General features: G+C 46.3%; 1 protein-coding gene across 1 annotated transcript; it reads right to left on the bottom strand.

Moving 5' to 3' along the window:
- Nucleotides 1–15: 15 nt before the first annotated feature.
- LOC146355437 (uncharacterized) lies at nt 16–20,760 on the bottom strand. Its single transcript, XM_084830622.1, has 8 exons — nt 20,657–20,760; nt 15,314–15,396; nt 13,528–13,654; nt 11,761–11,868; nt 10,040–10,150; nt 9,477–9,659; nt 6,612–6,794; nt 16–5,092 (listed from the first exon to the last, which is right to left on the bottom strand). Exons 2-8 carry the CDS (start codon nt 15,386–15,388, stop codon nt 4,785–4,787), a joined length of 1,095 nt encoding a protein of 364 aa, XP_084686748.1. The 5' UTR covers nt 15,389–15,396; nt 20,657–20,760; the 3' UTR covers nt 16–4,784.
- Nucleotides 20,761–21,814: the final 1,054 nt, after the last annotated feature.

Below are 21,814 nucleotides of genomic sequence, written 5' to 3' on the forward strand. Positions count from 1 at the left end.
TGGATGTTATAGGAGGGTCAATATATATTGAAAATCAGAACACAGGCTACCATGCAAAGTTTAGCTTTGACCAAAGTGTAGTTTGGTTTAAAGGCCTCTCTGAGGCCTTTAGAAAGGCAGGCGTATAAAAAGAGGAAATAGTGGGTTGTGTCCAGTGTTAGTCCTACTTAGAATAGACTCATTGAAATGAATGGGACTTAAGTCCCATTCATTTCATTGGGTCCGCTACGCTAAGTTGAACTAACATTGGATTCAACCAAGTGCCTGTGAGAGCACGAGAACAAGGGAACTAGAAACTAACGCAAATGACCTTTTACTTACCCACTTACTGTGGCAGGAGTGAGGAAACTCAGGTCCTGGGTTCAAATTTGACCCTCCGGGCTTTTTCGGATGGCCCCACCCCCTTGGCCCAATCACCGATCATTTATCAGCTTTTGTATATTCTCCCCCCATTCTAAAAGGTTGAAATGCCTCTCCTAAGACTTAGTTACTGGCAGTAAAAGCTTTAAGCTGAAATGCGTCGCAATTTTGGGTATTTTTGGCCCCATCCCCTCAGAGTTAAAAAGGTTCTTCACCCCTGTCCTATGGTGACAAAATACCTTCCACCAGCCCTTCCTTTATTGTAGGGTGGGGGGAACCTGTGGCACTCCAGACATTATTGGACTACAGCTCCCATCAGCCCCTACCAGCATGACAGATGGACAAGGATGACTGTAAGGAACTAGAGTAACTCCATGTTTTTGAATTGTGATATTCGTTTTATATTGTGTGGGTTAGAAACTGTTGGTTTGTAAGAGGCCCCCAGAGGGGAGGGAGCTGGCACAGAGACCTTGTAACACCTGGGGAGGATAAGCCTGTGTTATCTCAAAAGTATATGGCCTTGCTGTCTCCGGCCTCAAGGCCATAAACCGCGTGGTGCCAAAGGGAGGGGTAGAGTGCCTGCAAAATACACCGCCTTTTCCTTCTACCCTCCTTTCCATAAGGGAGTGGCGACAGCTCCAGAGTCTGGACTGAACAGAGTGTAAATCTAGGGAGGGTTCTCTCCCCCCCCCCCCCGCCCAGGCCTTTGTTCTCATCCTGCCTCTGGAGGAGGTGCTCAAGTTTGGTGCAGCTTTATGAAAAGGGCCCTTACAACAAGTAAGTAGAATAGGCCAGTTAGAGTGTTTTTATTTTTGTCTGTATGGGGGTACTAAAAGTACCAAAAAAAAGTTTGCTGTAGTACTTTTAGACTCTCTTTGTATTTCAGTTGTTATTGTAACTTTCCATCACCTCCTTTCACTACCTTTTAAATAAACTACCTTTCAAGTGTGTGGGCCTTTTCCAGCTGGGTCAGTGCCGAATCCAGTGTAATTCTGTGGTTGGCGCTACTAATCTTTGTTCTGGACCCAAGGAATTGGGAGAACTGGTTTGGTCTCTACTCCTTGTGCCCAGGGGCCAAGTTCACCTGAGAATTCCCTCCCACTCAGGTGGGGTGCCAATGGTGGGTGGTAGTGACACGGTGTGATTTTATTTTTCCTATTTTTTTCATGTTGTCTTCCCTATATCTCCTTACATCCACATATATTTCCCTTAAATTGTTAGGTTTATTTCTTACTTTTAATGTCTTAGCACTTTTATTAATTTATCTCATTTCTTAAAACTACCTTTACTTGATTTTGTTAATAAAGATTGCTCCCTCTATAACTTCTTTCTGCTCCTAGTAGATAAGCTTGTAGACGTCAGGCACCACAATGAATTCTTGTTCTCTGTTGCACTGTAACAAATGTGGTGTGAAAAGAAATAGAATGCAAAGTTTGTCCCTGAATACAAGCCTGAATTGTAAACATCCTGAAATGTACCCTGTAACCCAAAACATTTAAGTGTCCATTGAGAATATCATGAAATGTGAAAAGGTTAACTTTTAACCATTCCATGTCATGTGCATATGAAGTATTCTAGCCCAGGTCAGTAAGGGTGTGAATGGAGAATGAATGGCTTTTTTGCAGGAAGGCCAAATGGGGGTGCTCTGGTATGTGCTGAAGATTGCCAAAGTGTCATTTACAGAAGACGGAAATGGGCTAATAAAAGAGGAGTATCTGCAGATGTTTTGATAATGGAGGACAGCACATTATGACCACAGAAGCAGCCTTGAAAAATGTTGGGGAGTCTGAAGGAGGTGGCAGTCTGTCTTCAACAAATGTCAATCCTGAACCGCTCTTTGATCTCATAGGCCCCAACAGAGGAAAAGGGGTATAAAACGCCCAAGCTCTCCATTGTTCAGGGTGAGTGTGGTTGCACCTGGATCATTCGTATGTGCACATGACAGCATGAGAGCCAGTGTGGTGTAGTGGCAAGAGTGTTGGACTAGGAGCCGGGAGATCCGGGTTCTAGTCCCTACTCGGCCATGGAAGCTCACTGGGTGACTTTGGGCCAGTCACAGACTCTCAGCCCAACCCACCTCACAGGGTTGTTGTTGTGAGGATAAAATGGAGAGGAGGGGGATAATGTAAGCCGCCTTGGGTTCCTTGCAAGGGAAAAAAGGCGGGATAGAAATGCAATCAATCAAAAACATACCAACAGTACCCTCGATCCACAGGACGTGTATTAAGCGCTCTGGCCAAGTACTTGATAGTGTGTGGTGAGTATGTGTTGGGTAGAATTCAGGGAAAAAATTTTACTGTCCGGAGCTTAGATAAGGCGCAGTTATCTTTGTTCTGACATACTTAACTGTTTGGGCTTGGATATAAGACAGCAGGCTTAGGCTTGGCCTGGCTGACACTGTATCACCGTTGCCTCAGTGAGCCAGTTGTGGCGTACTGTATATTTGGAGCTGAGCAACAAATAGGGGCTAACTGTATATTTAGTCATTTAATGCACCACATTTGGGTAACTCAGTCTTGACCAAGAAGGGCGCAACTTCTTGAGGATTGTTTTGTGTTAAGCTCTTACCTAAGAGGCGCGCAAACTCTTAAGCCTCAGAGAGCATGCAATTCTCTGGTGAGGTTCTACTTTTGCTTATTTTATTTCAATAAATCTCCTTTTCTTTCATCTACATTGGTTGTGTGCATGTTCTTCTCCACCTCATAAGTTCCCAAACCTCTCAGCCTGATCAACTTGAGTGGTTCTGGGTCAATTGAAATCCATATTTCACAAGAGCAGCTTACGGAAATGGTTCGGTTGAATCATGTTTGCCCTTTGCCTTCCTTTACAATGATGGAAGTTGGATTCCAACAAGATGTGCAGAACCACAGATTCCCCAGCCCTGCTTTAATGTCCATATTAAAAGTGTTCCTCCTGCATTCTCCCTTTCTTTCTCTCCCCCCTCCCCCCCATATATACATGTATGTATATATTGACCATGATTTTTGTCATGTTGCAGATTCAAGCTTGGCAAAGATCCTACACATTCTTAGGCAATCCTAGGGAAGAAACTAGAAGCAAAACCAAGGCTGTTATTTACACTTCAAGGAGAGGTGGCCATGGCATCTCAGGATCCCATCAAGGAGCTCTGTGAAGAAGTGACATGTTCCATCTGCCTGGAGTACTTCAAAGCTCCGGTGATTCTAGACTGTGGACACAACTTCTGCCGTGCCTGCCTCAGCCAGCAATGGGGAAGGGCTGACATGACCGGTTCCTGCCCTCAGTGCCAAGAAATGCATCAGAGAAAGAACTTCAGGCCCAACTGGCAACTGACCAATATTGTTGAGATCGTCAAGAAACTTCAGGAAGGAAAAAGAGCAGAACATGGAAAGCAACGGATATGTGCGAGGTGCCAGTAACACATGAGGATCATGCGTTACTCTAAGAAGTTGAATACAAAATGGCTGAGCTTCTCTCCACTGTTCCACTCCTCCTGTTCCCTTAGACCAGAGGAGCACTGAACCTCTTTCAGCCCAAGGGTCAAATTCAATTTCAGAGCGGCTCTTGGGGGTGGCATTGCAGTGGTGGTCAGGGCTGGTGGCAAAAGTGGCAGGGCCAAAAGACCAGAAACACCAAAAATACTAGCATATTTTAGCTGAAAGCTCTACCTGCCAGTAATTCAGCCTCAGGAGAGGTATTCCAACCTTTTAGAAAAAGGAAAAAACTGCACAAAAGCTGGGACACCCACCATATGATGGATGGATGGAGGGAAGGGAAGGGGGCATGGCCATCTGGGGAATGCTGGAGGGCCAAATTGGGAGCCCAAGCAGACTGGATTTGGCTCATGGGCCTGAGGTTCAACACCCCTGCCTTAGACTCTTCCTAAGTGCTTGCAGATGGGAAGGCTCCGAGTGCTACCAATCAAAATGGATTTTCTGTCAGTGGAAGATGTCAGAAGGGCAGTGAATCCACTCCAGGTTTTAGTCAGAACCAGGAGCTATCCAAGGTGAGAAACTAAAGGATACCTCCTTTAAAGTTCTGACTGAGAGCCGGAGTGGATTTGCCGCCCCACTGACATCAGAGCCACCAGCCTCCACTGTTTTCTGTGACAAAAAGATGGGGAAAGTAGTGGGAAAACATGGCAGGGTTACAAATGGAAGACAACGACCTCTGGAATCCCCACAGAATTCAGTGAACGGGGCCGGGCGATTTCACAAGAAAAGATTCCTCTGGAAGCCCCCTCAGACTAGTCCCCAATGATACGGATCCCCTAGACTGTTAAACGACAAAAGTCAAGGCCTGCAGACATGCCTGTGAGACAGCCAAAAAAACACAACTTGGGCACTTCTGGGAATGGTCATTACTTCGGAGAGTTCTTTAGCCATTTTCCAAAGATGAACAGGCTCCTTAGCCAAGGCACAGTCACTCACTATTGGGTAAGTGTGTTATTTTGTCCTGGCCAAGACCTGACTGGGATCTTCTAGCGGTTCCTCACCCAAACCAGTCCCTTGGTGCTGAGTCAGCATGCGCCTCAACAAGGAATCCTGGGCCACCTTTGCTGGATTCACTGGTATTTCTCCAGTGTAAGTCTTGAGGTGTTTCACGAGGCCTCCTCTCCCGCTGAACCTTTTGCCACACTTTGTGCATTCAAAGAGCTTCACCCCTGTGTGGATTCTCTGATGGCTCATAAGCTGCGACTTCCATGGAAAGCCTTTCCTACACACAGAGCACCAGTGTTTTTCTTTCAAGCCACCTGCATGGGCAGAGAGCACAGGGGTAAGAATTGTGTGACATATTTCAGGGAGGGACAGCAAAAGGAGAAGAAGCAAACATAACTAAACCTGGGCAGATTAAGCACCTTTTAAAACAGTAGTGGGGAACCTCAGCCCCAGGGTCCCAGTCCGGCCCTCTGGAGTTCCCTGATGGCCAGGCCTCCTTTCTCCCAACTGCCAATGGTTTGGTGGTTTCCTGGCTTCTGTGCAGTTTTCCCCCATTCTAAAAGGTTGAGATGCTTCTCTTAAGGCTTAGTTACTGGCTGTAAGAGTTTAAGCTGGAACATGCTGATATTTTTGTATCATTGGCTCTACTCCATTGGCCTTTGGCAAAATGTGTGGCAAAGGGGTTCAGCTTTGCCTTCGACCCTGCCTACATGGAAATGTGGCTTCTCCAAAACTGAATTAGGCCCTCAGGCTGAAAAAGGTTCCCCACCTCTGTGTTAAGTGATCAGCAAAGGCCTTTCTCACCTGTCCACTGTGGTTAGGCTGGAGAGTAAAAGGGAAAGGGCCTTCTCAGTGGTGGCCCCACACTTCTGGAATTAGCTTCCATTGGGGGTTCAGATCTCGTCTTTGCAAGTCTCCAGGAAGGCTCTGAACAGCGACTTGGTTTTGCTGGCCTTCCCATAATATCTGGGCTGCAGGTTTTATTGGCATTATCTATTTTTTAGAGTTTCCTTGTTTGTTTATTTCTTACATTTATATCCTGCCTTCTTTTCTCTTGCAAGGAACCCAAGGCGGCTTACATGATCCTCCTCCTCCTCTCTATTTTACCCTCACAACAACCCTGTGAGGGAGGTTAGGCTGAGAGTCAGTGACTGGCCCAGAGTCACCCAGTGAGCTTCATGACCAAATGGGGACTAGAACCCGTATCTCCTGAGTCCCAGTCCAACACTCTAACTGTTACACCACACTGGATGTTTTCATTGAACACTTATTTATTGCATGTCTATTGCATCTGTTCTGTTCTAGAGCAAATTGCTCCAAATGACTCATAGGACATTTTTATTATGACACATCAAAACATTCTGGCTGTAGTAGCTCTAATCCTCAGTACTCCTGAGGAAGAGCTGGGTGGTTGAATGAACTTCACGGTGGGATCCTTCCTAACCATTACAAGCTGTAACTGAGGGCTGGTCTCGCATCGAAGAGCTTTCTGTGATGGTACCACTTTAAGATGCAGAGGGAGAGGAGAATCACCTTCTCAACTGCTTACCAATGCAGAGAATTCCCTGCTTATACAAAACTAGCTCATGAGGAAGAAGGCTAAGAATAGAACTTTTTCCCCTGCTGTGCTAATTTTCTATATACAGGGAAATCAGTTCTTTTGTTTTAAGCTGTCAGGGGGAGCATTCAAAATTGTGATTCTATATAGTTGCAAGATTCCTGCACTGAGCAGGGGATTGAATAAGAACTGCCTTCCCCTCTCCTAACGTTTTGGACAACAGCTCCCAGGATTCCTGACCATTGGCCACATCAGGCTATGAGAGGGCTTCTCACCTTGATGGATTTTCTGATGTTGAGCCAAGTTATTCTTCCAGATGAATTTTCTCCCACACTGGGGGCACTCGAATGGCTTCTCCCCGCTATGGATTCTTTGGTGTTCAATAAGGTGGTACTTGGAACTCAGGATCTTCCCGCATTCGGAGCACGTGAATTTCTTCTTTTCCTCTGTTCCATCACCTGGTGGGACAGAGGAGAGATCAGCCCCTTTTACCTCAAAGAGATAGGAAGATCTTGCAGTGCCAACAAGCACCTTTTCTGTCCATCTCATTTTCAACAGAACCTGTAACAAGTGAGTCAAGTATTATTACTATTAGAAAGTGACAGCACAATGTATTACAATAATATGTAAAAACACAAGTAAAAATAGCACATGCTGCAGCTGAATATACATCAGGGGTCCCCAAGGCGGTGCCCACCCACAGACACCTCCAAAGGTACCCACGAAGTTCTCCACTCCCTGCCCCTTAAAGAAAAAAATTAAAGCCTCTGAAAATGTTAGGGCAATCTTCTTTCTCTCCCTTTCTAGCCAAGCTATTTCTATCCCCACCTTACCCACCTCTTTAGCTCACTGTTTCCTCTCCCTCCCAGTCTCTAGCCTGGCTGTTTCTCTCCCCACCTTTTTACCTTGCTCTTTCTCCCCCTCCCAGGCTCTAGCCTTGCTTTTTCTCTCCCCTCTACCCCTTTGCCTTGCCTTTCCCCCCTCCCTCTCAGCTTCTAGCCACGTTCTTTCTCTCCCTCACACCTTTTTAGCTCACTTGTGACTAGCCAGGCCCCCACAGGAGCCAGTATGTGACCAGCCACATATTCCGTGGGAGCCATTTTGTAATGGTGCCCACAGCAGTTTCTCAAATTCCCAAATGTGCCCATGGGTCCAAAAAGGTAAAGTCTCACGTAAACTGCATGTGTACGCTAAATCCCAACTGTGGGCTCTGTCTGAGATGACGAGATCTCCAGATTATATTCCACGTCCATTGCTTCATCAGAACCCCCTAAGGAAATTTTCTCACAGAAGGCAGCTGAAAATAACCCTCTGGCCACTTCAATCCCTCTTCCAAAGACTTGTTACCTCATGAAGGAATGTGAATACAAAATTTTTAATTAAGCAGGCAATCTTCATCTGGCAATACAAAAAACTGCCAGTGAAAATAAATACCTGATGTAAATCATCCAGAATACTTTAACAGAAGAACTCCCCAAAACGGGTTTATTATTCCCTGGAATAAAATGAAATAAAATGAATTTGTAAATTTAATACCGCTTCCCATGTGAAACCAAACCTTCATGATATAAAGAAGGGGAGAAGCTGTAACTCAGTGGCAGAGCACCTGCTTTGCATGCAAAAGATCCCAGCTTCAATCCTCGCCATCTCCAGTGGGGGGGGGGGGGAGAATCCCACCTGAAACCCTGGAGAGCCATTGCTGCCAGTCAGTGTTGACAATACTGGGCTAGATGGACCTGGGGTCTGACTCAGTATTTGGCGGCTTCCTATGTCCATATATAAAGATACTAACCTTCAATACGAAAGCCAACTCAGAAAGCTATAGAATCTCCTTGTCCCTCCCCCTACTCCCCAAACCAGAACATGGCTCAGGGCTGCTGCTCACAGAATGTGGCAAAGTAAAGGTTTTATACAGGTTAATTGAACTCATCTGCCTGTCCATCTTACACAGATCAAAAAACAGAGCACATGCTTTTATCACTGGCTGTTTACATGTGCTATTTACTTAAGGATTCTCCCTGTCTCTCCCCGCACACCCGCCTCCGGTAAATATCCAGTCCTGTTCAATGAAATGCTCAGACGTGCTGAGGGCCAGTATGATCAGAGACAGAGAACATTTGAGCCTTACAATGCAATCCTATGTATGTCTACTCAGGAGTTAGCTCCACTGAGTTAGCCCCGACATAAGTGCGTATAGGATTGCAGGATGGGACACAGGGCCTGCTCCATTGGCTCTGCTGAGAGACCTGCATCATTTGGCTCCCCCTCCCCAGAACTGTTTCCATTCCAGCCAGGCGTTATAAGAACTGGCATGGTTCGCACATCACACTGACCCATGGTATGAGTTGTTGAATTCTGGGTTGTTACGATGTGTGAATGTAGTTGCACTATCAAACCATGGTATGTTAACCACAAACAATCCAGAAGGAGCATCCATGGTTTGTTGTTGGGTTGTGAACTCTGGGTTGTTTAAACCATGGGTTGTTGTTACATGCAAACTCAGAACTGTGGGTTGTTCATGGGTTTTGTCAGGCTACAGAGGTGGTGGCGAGTGCAGTAAAAAACCCAGCGTCACAATGGCATTTGGGATACAGGGAGGAAGCGGGTATGAGAGGAAGGAAACAAACAACTCAGGGATTGAGAAAATAAACCATGGTTTGTTCAACCTTCTGCCAGACAAACTGTGGGAAGGGCAACAAACCATAAGTTAGTGTTATGTGTGAACCAGACCATAATGTCATTCTAAGAATTGCTGCCTGCATGGGCTTGCTTTCCCTCTTCCCTCCTCATCCCTTTTTCCTTTTGTGTCATGTCTTTTAGATTGTAAGCTTGAAGACTGGGAACATCTTCTTTGTTACTAATCTTATGTAGGCTTCTCTGGGAACCTTTTCGGCTGAAAAGCAGGGTAACAAAATGTTTTAAATAAATAGAAGAAAACCTTCAGAGCGGCAGGGAAGCATCACAAACAAATAATCAGCTGCTACCCAAGGCCAATTGAAAGTGCCACATTTTACCAGGTGACAGAATGCAATTACAAATGTGGCCAGGCGGGCTTCCCAGAGGGCCGGTGTGACAACCAAAAAGGCTCCATTCCCCATAGCTTTCTGACACACCAGTTCTGCAGTGGGCTATTTCCTCACCCAAATGGACTCTCTGATGATCAGTAAAGGTTCGTCTCCAAGCGAATCTTTCCCCACATTCAAGGCACTGGAAGGGTTTCTCCCCGGTGTGGATTCTCATGTGTTCCGCAAGGTAAGATTTGGAACAGACGCTTTTCCCACATTCTGGACATGTGTGCTTCTTCTCTGCCTCTGCCCCTTCACCTATTAGGATTAAAACACAACAACAACCGACCAGCCTTCATACAATAAAAGCAGAGGGAAGAGGAGAGAAAAACACTAATGTTAGCAATTATTTCCAGGGTACTTTCCAGCAAGCAAAGTGCTTTACAGTTCTTATAACAGCCCTGCGAGGTTAGGTTGAAAGGGAGGGGCTTGCCCAAAGCTGTCCAGGGAGCTTTCAGGGCTGAATGGGGAATTGGAACCAGGGTTTCCCAAACCCAACAGCCCATCCACAGAATCACACCAGAGAGCAATTACAACAGTCAGAGCTGTGTGTATTCTGCATGAGCTCCAAGAGGCTAACCCACTTCTTAGAAATGGGATACAGGAGACACGGTTACCTGGTCTCGCAAAGCACACACCTGCAGACTTCCGATGGCTCGGACTCTCTTGCTCAAAACTGGGTGCAGATGGGAGGCATGTAAAAATAACCCCTGGAGCATTGTTGGTGTTCTTGTTATACGTGATGGTACCTGTAATCCCAAATCAAAGTTTGCTTAAAAATATACACTTTCATATCACCCCACATTTTAAGGCAGAAGTGTTGAACCTCAGCCCTAGGGGCCAAATCCAGCCCACCTGGGCTCCCAATCTGGCCCTCTGTGATTCTCCGGATGGCCATGCCCCACCCTCACATTACCGGGTGGTTCCTGCTTCACACACACGCACCTATCGTTTGGTGGTTTCTGGCTTTTGCACAGTTTTTTCTAGAGCTGTGCACAAATGGCCTCTTGAAATTCTCCACATTACTTGTGGGTAGAGAAATTTGGGAGATGATTTAACTGAATTTCTCCAGGGGAAGGAGAAATTCTCCACAGTTTCTCCCAAGTAGGGCTCCCCATTAGCAGGGCTTGTAGCACAGCTTCTTCCGTTTTTGGAAAGGGTTGGCGGGGGGGTCGTGCTGCAACAGCATCAACTTTCTCAGCAGGCTGGCCCCTGGTTTGCATACACAGCAATGCAAGTCGGGGCAGTGTTGCGTCCAGCTCCAGGTGAGGTGGAGCTCGTGCTCTGCCAAAATATCTCCTCCAGTTTCCTGAAAGTTTTCTCCCCCAGTGAAAGAGGCTTCCATTGTTCTGCCTCATTTGGGATGTTTTATAATTTATTTTGTGTTTTTGAGCTTAAATAATCACAGCTAGCCTCGTTACCTCATGGGGCCTTAAACTGAGCTTTCATTGAAGTGTAGGAAGCTGAGGAGGCTACAGGCTGCCAGAGAGATGACTGTAGAGTGAAAGACAGGACACTTGTGCTCACTCCTCCGCTGCCTCCTAAGTAAGGTAGACCCAAGAAACCCGAACCCAACTCATGAGAAGTTCTCCAGAATTTGTTCACCATTGAATTTCTTTCTGAAAGCAATTTCTCTTCTATGAAATTGAATGAGATTGGTGGAAAAAATGTGGGAGAAATTTTTGGCACAGCAGTAATTTTGTCCTCATTGTAAAAGACTGAAATGCTTCTCCTAAGGCTTAGTAACTGTCAGTTAAGAGCTTTAAGCTAAAATATGCTGGTATTTTTGGTATTTTGGCCCCACCTCATTTTGCCCTGCCCCCTTGCCTTTGGCTCCGCCCACCACTGGAATGCAACCCGAGAGCTTCTCTGAAATTAAATTTGGCCCTCAGGCTGAAAGAGGTTCAGCACCCCTGTTCTATGGGAAAGGTTCAGGGGATCTGCTAGTGGTAAGTATTCAAGTCTACAGCCTGGTTGACACATGCAGCAGAGCGAGGTTGTCAAACAGACTGCATCACTTCAGACTGCAAGTGGGAGATAACATTTTTGAATACCCCTCCAAGAATAAAACATCCCAGCAAGTAGAAGAGCAGCACAGCAGGTAAATTGCTGGCCCAAAACTCTTCCCCGTATATGCTAATTTTCTACTTGCAGGGCTATTTTTTTGTTTATACAAATGTGGTACAGTCCATTCTATCATCTCTACCATCTCATTCTGCTAGATGTGCAGACCCAGATTAGACTAAGTGCTCTACATACCTACTGCGCCCTCCCTCCCAAACCTATTGGCCAGCTAACCCCAAATGTCAAGATCTATGCAACAAGGAGTTCCATACTTTTGTTTTTTCTGATTCCTCACCTGAGCTGCTGCATGACATCTTTTTTGCAGAGATATGGGACTTTGACACCCGAGGCTCTTCTCCTGTTTCCAACCAGGAGATGACAGCAGGTTTGGGTACTGGGAATCCTGTTCACGAAACAGGTGGGCAGCGGGGCGGGGGAGAAGAGATCAGGTCAAAAGTTGTTACTGCAGCATGTTCGCTTAGTGGTGCCATAAGGGCAAGACTCTGGGGCAGCAGACAGCCCTTTGCAAGCATTCATATCTTGCTTTTCAGCCCTGGTGCCCTCACCCCGCAATGACTCACAACAGGCAGTAGTGCAGCAAGCAAAGAATCTTAACTTTAGGAAAGAGATTATGGCATTGTGGTTTCCATTTCCTGTGTTAAAACTCTTCAAACTTTTGAAATTTCAATTTTTTTCTGACTAATACACACATACACACAAAATAACACACACTCACACACGCTCTTTTTATATGCTGTATAAATTGTATTTTTACTCTTTCATTAGGTATCCCTTTCTTCCTTTTGTGATCTTCATTTATTATTATGTACGCTGTTGCTCTTTTGCCTTTATTTTGTTAATTTCATTTTGAAATAACATAGAATTTCATGGAGGAGAAAAAAAAGAATCCAAAAATAAAATATGTATCATAGAGGGAATGCTCAAACCGAAGGCTCACTTCTCCAACCCTCAGTGAGATCACTGTCCATTGATATATTTATTTAATTATTTGCAATATTTCTATACTGCTTTTTTCACAATTAAGTTTACAGAGTAATTGACCACGTAATAATACAGCAACTAAAAACAACAGCAACCAACAGAAATACACAAGAGTTAAAGGCAATCAGTAACAGTTTAATCAGACAACAGCCTCAGAGAAACAGACAGGGTTTGTTTTGTCTGTTTCCTAAAAGCAGCCAGCCAGGGATGGGGCTGAGCACAACTGCTGGGGAGGGCATTCCACATCGATGGAGCTACTACCAAAAAGGTCCTGCTTCTCATACATGCCAACAGTGATGTAGTGGTAAATTTTGAAGTGGAGGTGCTCATTAGGACAGTCCCCATAGCTATTACCTCCATATCGACAAACCAGTTCTAGCAGTTTTCATCTTCACCAGGTGCAGGCCTTCTGTAAAGCTAATGGGTCCTAACTGCCCATTCAAGACCTGAATATTTTAAAACAGAAACAGCACTGGAAGGATTCTTTGTGACACATTTGGAGAAAGAGGAGCGGTCCCTGAGGAAGGAAAGTCCTTTCCCAAACACATGGGCATAATAGAAGTTTTTCAGGCATCTGAGAATATTTTTTCTTCTGTTTTGGGATATTCAAGACCCAGCCACCACAAAATACTCTGCATTAAACAGAGACAGCTCACAACAATATATTGTTCCTGGGAAAATCCATCCCCACCCCGCCCAGTTATTGTGAGGATCACAGCCAAGTTCAGAGTCAACAGGGAAGTTTGAGAGAGTTGGCAGATGATGTCATCGTCCCTGCTAATCAAAACGTCATGGCGCTTCGGCCCTGGGAACCCTCGCTCCGCTATACCACTGATTGACTGATTGATTGGTATTTATATTTATATACCGTTTAATATTTTAAAAAATCTTCAAGAAGTTCACATACCAATTAAAAATGACATTTAAATACAATATTAAAACACTATTAAAAATGAATGCCAATGTAGCATCATTGCATAGAGAATGGAAAATTCTGACACCAAAGGTACTTAGGTTCAGATCGTCCCCGTTGCAACAGAAGTGATGAAAAGGTCCTTACCCAGAGAAAGCATATTCCTGTAGTTATCCATCATCACAGTCCGGTACAATTCTCTTTCATCTGGATCCAGGAGAGCCCACTCCTCCTCTGTGAAGCTCACAACCACGTCTTCGAAGGCCATCAGCCTCTGCAAGAACAACGACACACACACACACACCACTTGTATGGTGCTCCCAGTGGCCAGTCGCAAAAATGGGACAACCATCTATCCCCAGAGCAGTAAACCTTTCCTGAGATCACAGACGTCCATCGCTGCCTATAGGAGTTACAGTTGTTACTAAATTTCTCCTGCCCAACCCTGATGGCTAAAGGTGGACTACAAACATGGGGAAAAACAAGGGAGACAAAAATCATGCCAACAGCAACAAACGTAACAAGATCAGAATGAGAAGGGCTCCTAGTGGTGCCTTCATGGTAGGACTTTTGGGGCAGAGGTCCAGAGCCCCACTCAGCAGAATGAGCAGGGGGCCCCTCAAACACAGAAGGGTGGACATACCACATTTTGAAGTAAGTGAAATAATCCACATCTAAAGAGCACGCCCCAGATTAAGTCCAGATTGGGGAAGAGAGCACAAGAACATCAAGATCAATGTCTAAAATTATCTAAGGGCGCAATCCTATGCATGTTCAGACAGACTGGCTGGGGAATGCTGGGAGTTGTAGGACTTTTTTCTGTCTAAACATGCATAGGATTGTGCCCTAAATCACAGGTGCAGGACCTCAAGCCTGGGGGCCAATTCTGCCCCTCCTGGAGTCCTAAACCCACCCTCCAGGGGTCCCCCAAATACCACATCCCCTTCCCCTGGCCCTACTGATTGTCTGGTGGATTCCTCTATTGTGCATGTTTTTCCCCATTCTAAAAGGCTGAAATGCCTCTCCTAAGGCTTAATTACTGGCGATTAGAGCTGTAAGCTACAATATGCTGGTTATTCAGGCACATTTAATTTTTGGCCCCAAACCATTTTGCCTTTGGCTCCGTCTGCCACTGGAATGTGGCCCCCATGAGCTTCTCTGAAATGGAATTTGGCCCTTGAGGTGAAGGAGGTTCTGCAGCAGATAATACTGAGCTAGACAGACAAATAATCTGATCTGGTATAAGGCATTTTTCAATGTTCCCTTGCATGCCCTTGCCACCCCCTCCCCCCGCTACAGAAAACAGGTTGCCACCAAAACAAGCATGGCTGTGAGCAAGCTGAAATTCCCACACATTTGCACATGAGACTACAAAAGGTCTCGGTCCCTCTGAGGCCCTCCATTGTCTTGCACGTTTGTGAGAATTCTTACATGCCTATCAAGCCTGGAGAAAATCAATTTCCCCCTTTGTTCCACAAGGCAGCCTTTCCCAAATGGGGGCCCTCCAGGTGCATTGGTCTACAACTCCCATCATCCCCAGCCAGCATGGCTACTGGTGATGCGAGTCATAGTCCAACACATCTGAAGGACCCCTATTTGGGGAAAGCTGCCCCAAGGCATTTGTTGTTCTCCAGTAGCCCAGTCTTGTAAATACGCATTGCCCACAAATGTTACTAGTCAGCTAAGAGGCGAACAGCTTGTGTTTCTGTGCTGGCTGTAGAGGAAGGGAATTCTCCTCCACAGCCAGCATGGAAATTCAGGCTAATAGAAAGAACAAAACTGCTATCTACCAAGCAGACTGGCTGCGGAGGAACAGCAATCCATCCTTCTACCATTAGTCTGCTCACTCGCCTGCATGGCATTCCTGATCGCCTATGGCACACGGCTGCGTTAGGCCCACCCCCACCACAACAGAACCTGAATGTCCTCCTACCTGAATAGGTTGAAACACAGCCATTTCCACATCGCAAGGACGACTCCTGAATCCTGGGTGACACGTGAGCATCATTTGCAGGCCTGTAAGATCAAGGACAACGGGCAACTTTGAAAAGAACAGTTACTAGTAAAAAAAAAAAAATCAGAAGGTCTGAGCAGATCTGCAATTTAGACAGCGCACTACAATGAGTTTTGCATCTGTTCTGCTTGCGTCTCAAAGCAGGGATGAGACGAAACCCCTGGGAGATCTTGGGCCAATTGCTGTCTTTCATCCTGACCGGCCTCACAGGGTTGTTGTGAGGATAAAGTGGTATAGCCCATAACAGAAGACATCTTGAGCTTATAGTTCAAAGCAAATCACCAGAAGCCACGTAAAAAGAGGAACTCTTGCTTAAACACCAGTTTTAGACTGTTTATTACAAGCTAGCTCAGCTGCTTTGGCCAACAACTTCTTTCCAACCCCAACCTCAGCTGGAGGGTCACCTATTTATGTCAGGGGTGCAGAACCTCTTTCAACCCAAACGCTGAACTCCATTTCGGGGAAGCTCTCAGGAGCAGCATTCCAGTGGTGGGTGGAGTTGAGGCAAAAGGGGCAGGGCCAAAACCCAGCATATTTCCACACAAAGAAAGCTCTTCCTGCCAGTAAATGCCTTAGGAGAGGCATTTCAACCTTTTTGAACCCTAGGAGGAGATGCACAAAACCTGGGAAACCACCGAAAGATTGAGGGGCGGGCGGGCAAGGCCATTCTCCCAGCATTTTAGCATTTTAGTTTCCTAGTCTTTTAGCTCTGGTGTTTTAAATCTGTATTTTAAATCTCTGCATTGCTGCTACGTTTTACTCTGGTTGCACTGTTATATTATGGTTTTAAGCTTTCATATTTTATATTGTTTTATGCTGTGCTTTGTGCTTTTAACTTCTGTGAACTGCCCAGAAAACTTTGGCTATTGGGCAGTACAGAAATGAAATGAATAAATAAATCACTAAATAAATAATTTGGGGAACCCTGGAGTGGTGAATTGGGACTGTAGATGGGCCAGATTGGGCCGTCGAGCCTGAGGCTCTGCTCCCCTGTCCGAGAGCACTGCTTCACCTGCAAACGGTCCTCCATTTGATCTCAAGCATCTCCAGTTTAAGAAGATTAGATAGCAGGTGATGGGGGGGAAACTCTCTCTGCCAGAAGCCTCAGAGAGCCGTTGCCAGTCAGTGTAGAGACTACCAAGCTAAATGCAGTGGAGGCTGGTGGATCCAATTCCAGGGGGCAGTGCATCCGCTTTGGCTTTCAGTCAGAACCCTAAAGGAGCCATGCAAGGTGCTTCGCTGCACACCTTGGATAGCTTCTTTAGAGTTCTGACTGCTTCCAACTGAAACCTGGAGCAGATTCACCACCCCACTGATATCAGAGCCACTAGGCTTCGCCGGCAAAATGGATCAACGGTCTGACACAGAATAAAGGTCTGGTCAGTGTGTGGATGAAAGACCACTTGGAAACCCTACGTGCACCACCTTTATGGCCATGATGGAAAGGGGAGGGGAAGAGAAATATAAGAAATGTATGCCAAACACTCTGCATCGTGGCCTGCCTCTCAAATGCGGCTTGTAAATCGGGTCCTGGAAGCGAAGGCTGTGCGCCGCCAGCCTTCTTCCTGATAAGCAGCAGTGTGTCATCTGTTGCATCAGGGAATGGTCTTTACAGGGACACAGGACAGACAGCTCTCATGGGGCAGAGGCGTTCCCCATCTGGTTCTCTCCCGAGGTGTTAGACTACAAGTCCCATCATTCCCAGCCAACATGGCCAATGGCTGAGAATGATGGGAGTTGCAGTTCGACGCCTCGGGAGAGCAAAAGCTTTCATGGAGGCATCAATGCACAAACCATGGCTCTCCGTTGGCAATTCAAGCCCACAGAATCCAGTCCACCTACCTGCTTTTGGCTGATTGTTAATAAGCTGGTCAGAAGGAGAGGATCACAACTTATGCGTTGCAGCGGCTTTCAGACTACAAATGTCCAGGGACTGCAGCCAAGACTTCAGTGGCTGAGGGTTGTTATCTGAATCGCAACACCCACGAGGAATTCGGGGGGGGGGGAGTTTCAGCCACAGCCCATGTAATTCTCAGGTTGTTGGTATCTCTGTGGAACCGTGAACAGTCAGCATACCAGAGTACAATCCTGCCATTGTTTACACTAGCAGCAGACAGAAAAAGCAGCTCCAGTTGCAAGTTGAAAGGAGCAGAAGGTTAAGAGGAACAGTAGGCCTCAGTGGGTAGGGGCAGCTTCCTTTTTAACCCCAAGGCTCTGGGTTCAAAGCCCAGGCTTCCTTTGTTGGGGAAGGGCCAAAGTTTGTGGAGCACATGCTTTGCTTCCTGTAGCTCCCAGGTTCAATGCTTGGTATAGCCAGATTGTGCTGAGTCTGAGACTCTAAAGTAGTAGCGGGCAACTTGTGCCCCCCCAGATTTTTGGCCAACAATTCCCATCAGCCCCAGCCAACATAGCCAATGGTGAGGGAAGATGGGAATTGTGGGCCAAAACATCTGGAGAGCCACAAGTTGCCCACCCCTACCCTAGAGAGCTACTGCCAGTCAGTGTGGACCGTATTGAGTGAGGTGGACTGATGGTAAAATGCCACTTTTATTAGCGATGCTCAGCATTTATCTGGTGCTTTGCACATTCAAAGCAATTCACCAGCATTCTTAAAGGTGCAAGCCGAGCCAGAGGTCGGAGCATCTGGTTAATGTGTCTGAGATGACATTTGAACTGGGGAATATCTGGCTCATAGCTCACCACGCTACAACAGATCTCTGGACCAAACAAATGAGCGAGCTCTCAAACTACACCGAACTCTTCCTCATGCTGCTACAATTTTTAAAATTTCGTTATTACATTCTTCTTCCTCCCTTCCCCTCTAAGGACCTCAGGGCTCCCCCAACCCCTGTTTTATCCTCACAACAACCCTGCAAGATAGGTTTTAGAGTGTGACTGACTCAGAGCCACTAGTACAACATTCTGATACACCACACTGGCTAGGAGACTGCAAATCCCCAAATCCCCAGGACAATTGCCAAAAAACGAAAACAAAAGAGGTACATGGCAACAGTTTGGGGGCAACATTTCATGTTTCTGCTTCCCAATTTGTACACTTTGAGCAGCATCCAATATTGTCACTGCACCTCACCTGTTCCGTTCCACCCATGGAACTAGCGCTTCTTAAAGCAACCCCGGAAACAAGAGGAAATCCTCATTTCTGGAGTCGGACAGGTCAGTGGAACTCCCTTCTTTGAGCTCCAGTGAGCTGCCCCATTCCGGAAAGAAGTGTTTCCGTTTGTTTCTGATTGCTTCAAGAACCACCAGCTTCCTGTTGCACTAGCGGTATATCCTGCTAACACGGGGGCAGGGCTGGATACTGCCCATTATGAGCCCCTAATTGTGAACTGCTTGGAGGGAAGTCTCTGACACAGAACACATCCAACGGCCTAGCCCCTGTTGCCAGTTTCACCTTAGTGCCTTGGCTAAGCTGGACCACAATGTATCCAGCCTTCCCCAACCTGGCTCCCTCCAGAAGTTTTGGACTACAACTCCCAGCATTCCAGACCATTGGTCATGCTGGCTAGGGCTGATAGGAAGTGAAGTCCAGAACATCTGGAAGGCACCAAGTTGGGGAAGGCTGATGTATGGTGTGACAGACAAAATATTCAGTGATCATTTGTAAGAATTTGAAAACCAGAGGTAACAGTGGTTTATTTTATTATTATTCTATCAGAAGAGCATTTCATAAGCCATAGTTTTTTAATGTTTGTTGAAGTACTATAATAAGTCACTAAGGCAGGAGTGGGGAAGCTCGGGCCCCCAGATGCTGTTGGACTTTAGCTCCAGCCCACATGGCCAATAGTTAGGGATTATTGAAGTTGCAGTCCACCAACCTCTGGAGGGTCACAGGTTGTCCACCCCTGAAAAAGCATCAGCCCAGTTCTTTATGCTGGCCTGCTTTGCATGCAACAAGAAGCCACCATGGGGGAATTTCCTCGCAAGGCTTCCCGTTGCAGCAGTGGCTACCATTTTGAATATTCAAGGTATGGCCGGGGCATGTCGTAGCTTGCTGTTATGTGTGACCCTGGACTGGGTTGTTGGGGTGGATGACAAGCCACTCACAACCCTAAAACAGCCCATGGGTTCTGGGTGGCTTGTCCACCACCTCAACAACACACCCTTGCTGGGTAAAATCCCACTGTGATCAATTAGGTGTATTATGCTCCAGTAATTTTAAGATTGCGGTGTGTCTTTGACAAAAGCACCATAGAGATTTGGTGGTGTACAGCACACACACACACTGTTTATCACTATGCCCTCGCCCCACAGGTGGCAGCATTCAAATGGAAACCAAAAGTTATATGTAAACTTGAATGTTTCTATAACTGTGATACTCTCCTTATGCAAAATGCAGCCAGCCACTGGCCATTCCAAGCTGCTGAAAGATAATGACACATATGATAGAGAATGCAGTGACTTCTGGGAACTGTAGTCTTAGTGTCTGTTAGAGAACATTGCTGAAATCTGTGCTTGGGAAAGAAAAAACAAGAAGCCATGGCAGCAGGGGACTGGAATGCCAACCTGGTACCCATGGGCACCACAACCCACCATGGCTAATAAGCCATGGTGGGCTGTAGTAAACATGCGAACCAGGTCACTGTCTTTCTTATATAGCCCCTTCTCAGTCTTGTTTGTCCTTCTTAGTTCTTGTTCTCTCTCTCTCTCCCCCCCCTCCATCTGTTTCCCTTTTCTCAGAGATCGCTTTTACTCTCCACCCCAGCTGCAAGGGGAGGGGCCATGGAGCTCAGACTCCTGGGTCCGAGGTCAGAGTGCTGCCTCTCACCTCGGACCCAGGAATCCAAATTATCCCAGGGCACCTCATTGCTCTCCCTTTGTTATTTTTAGATTCGTGTACTGCTGCTGGCTTTATTCTGGTTTTTACTTTGTTTTTATCCTGTTGCAAACTTAAGGTTTTTATATGATGTTTTGATTTTTATGTTATGTTTCACTGTGCTATTGTATTTTATGGTTTGAAGACTTATGTTGCGAGCCGCCCAAAGAGCTTCAGCTATTGGGTAGTATAATAATAAAGTGGTGTAATAACAAATAAAGTAATAAATAAAGAAAAAAGACTTTCCACACACACACACAACCCACTTTCCAGGAGCCTGGAGAACAGAAACAACTCTAGAGAAGCATCACAGATGTAGGATGGAAAGGGGAGCAACAAATAGCAAAATCAATCACAGGAAAGGAGAAAAGCTTTGCTACTGATGCTTTACTGAATTGTAGAAAATAAGATCCATCGTATTTACCTACTTTTCCAACTGGACACGCCTTTTTTTGATCTCAGCAACTCACCCAGGAAGAAGCACGGGCACCATAGATCTCCTCGCTTTGTAATACAGCTGTTCCCCCCCCCCACACACACACACACACACACACACACACGGGTTCGCATTCACCGCCCAAAGGGCTACGGACTGAATGAAAGTGTAGTGACACTTCCGAGTTCTCCCTTGAACCCTGCATCGAAATACTCAGAGAGATCAATCAAAATAGAAAGTCCACGCCTACATCTAAGTAAAACAACAACCATTGAGTTGGTTGAGACGTACAGTGAGACGTACTGTAACCCAACACGCATAGATTTGCGCTACAAGGACTGCTGAAAGGACTTTAACAGCGCAACGCTGTGCTTTTTTGCTCAGAAGTAAAGTCCCACTGTGATCAATTGGGTGTATTACGCTCCAGTAAGCGGGTTTAGGATTGCGGTGTGTCTTTGACGAAAGCACCATAGAGATTTGGTGGTGTTCAGCACACACGCACCGTTCAGAACTATGCCCCTACCCCGCAGATGGCAGCGTTCAAATGGAAACCGAAAGTTATATGTAAACTTGCTTATTTCTATGACCGTGATAGTCTCCTTATGCAAGAAGCTGGCAGCCGCCGGCCATTCCGAGCCGCCGAAAGGTAATGACGTTTGCCATAGAGAACGCAGTGGCTTCTGGGAACTGTAGTCTTTAGTGCCTGTTAGAGAACGTCGCTGAAAGCATACATGTATTCTCGGGAAGGAAAAAAAACCAGCACGTTGCAGGAGATTCTGGGATTCTTAGGGAGCAATCCTATGCGTGTTCAGACAGGAAAACGTCCTACAACTCCCATGCTGAATGGGGCATGCTGGGAGTTGTAGGACTTTTTCCTGTCTGAATAAGCATAGGATTGTGCTTTAGGTCATTTGTTTTTATTTCCAGCCACAGCCACCAAAGGTTTACACAGGGATTGTAACACAGCCAATGGTGCAGCAAGGGCTGGACTTTGGGGTCGAAGTCCAGGACCCAACAGCCCAGGGTGAGCCCCAAATGACCACACAAAGAGCAACAGGCGATGAGGTAGAGGCAAAGAGGCCCACGATTAGCACTCGAGCTGGCATGGGTATGCTGGAGCCTGCTGGGGCTGATCGCTACAACGTCCTTT

The sequence above is a fragment of the Heloderma suspectum genome, chromosome 2 (genome assembly GCF_057233095.1).
Source record: "Heloderma suspectum isolate Gila_16-S chromosome 2, 16-S_ref, whole genome shotgun sequence".
NCBI classification, from domain to species: domain Eukaryota; kingdom Metazoa; phylum Chordata; class Lepidosauria; order Squamata; family Helodermatidae; genus Heloderma; species Heloderma suspectum.

Bases quoted from the DNA above. Each gene is read 5' to 3' on its own strand.
- LOC146355437 (XM_084830622.1), bottom strand. From the start codon at position 15,388: ATGATGCTCACGTGTCACCCAGGATTCAGGAGTCGTCCTTGCGATGTG. The intron at 6,795-9,476 runs GTGAGGAAATAG...CTGTCCCACCAG, and splicing joins TCATCAGAGAGTCCATTTGG to GTGATGGAACAGAGGAAAAG. The intron at 5,093-6,611 runs GTGAGAAGCCCT...CTGCCCATGCAG, and splicing joins ACATCAGAAAATCCATCAAG to GTGGCTTGAAAGAAAAACAC.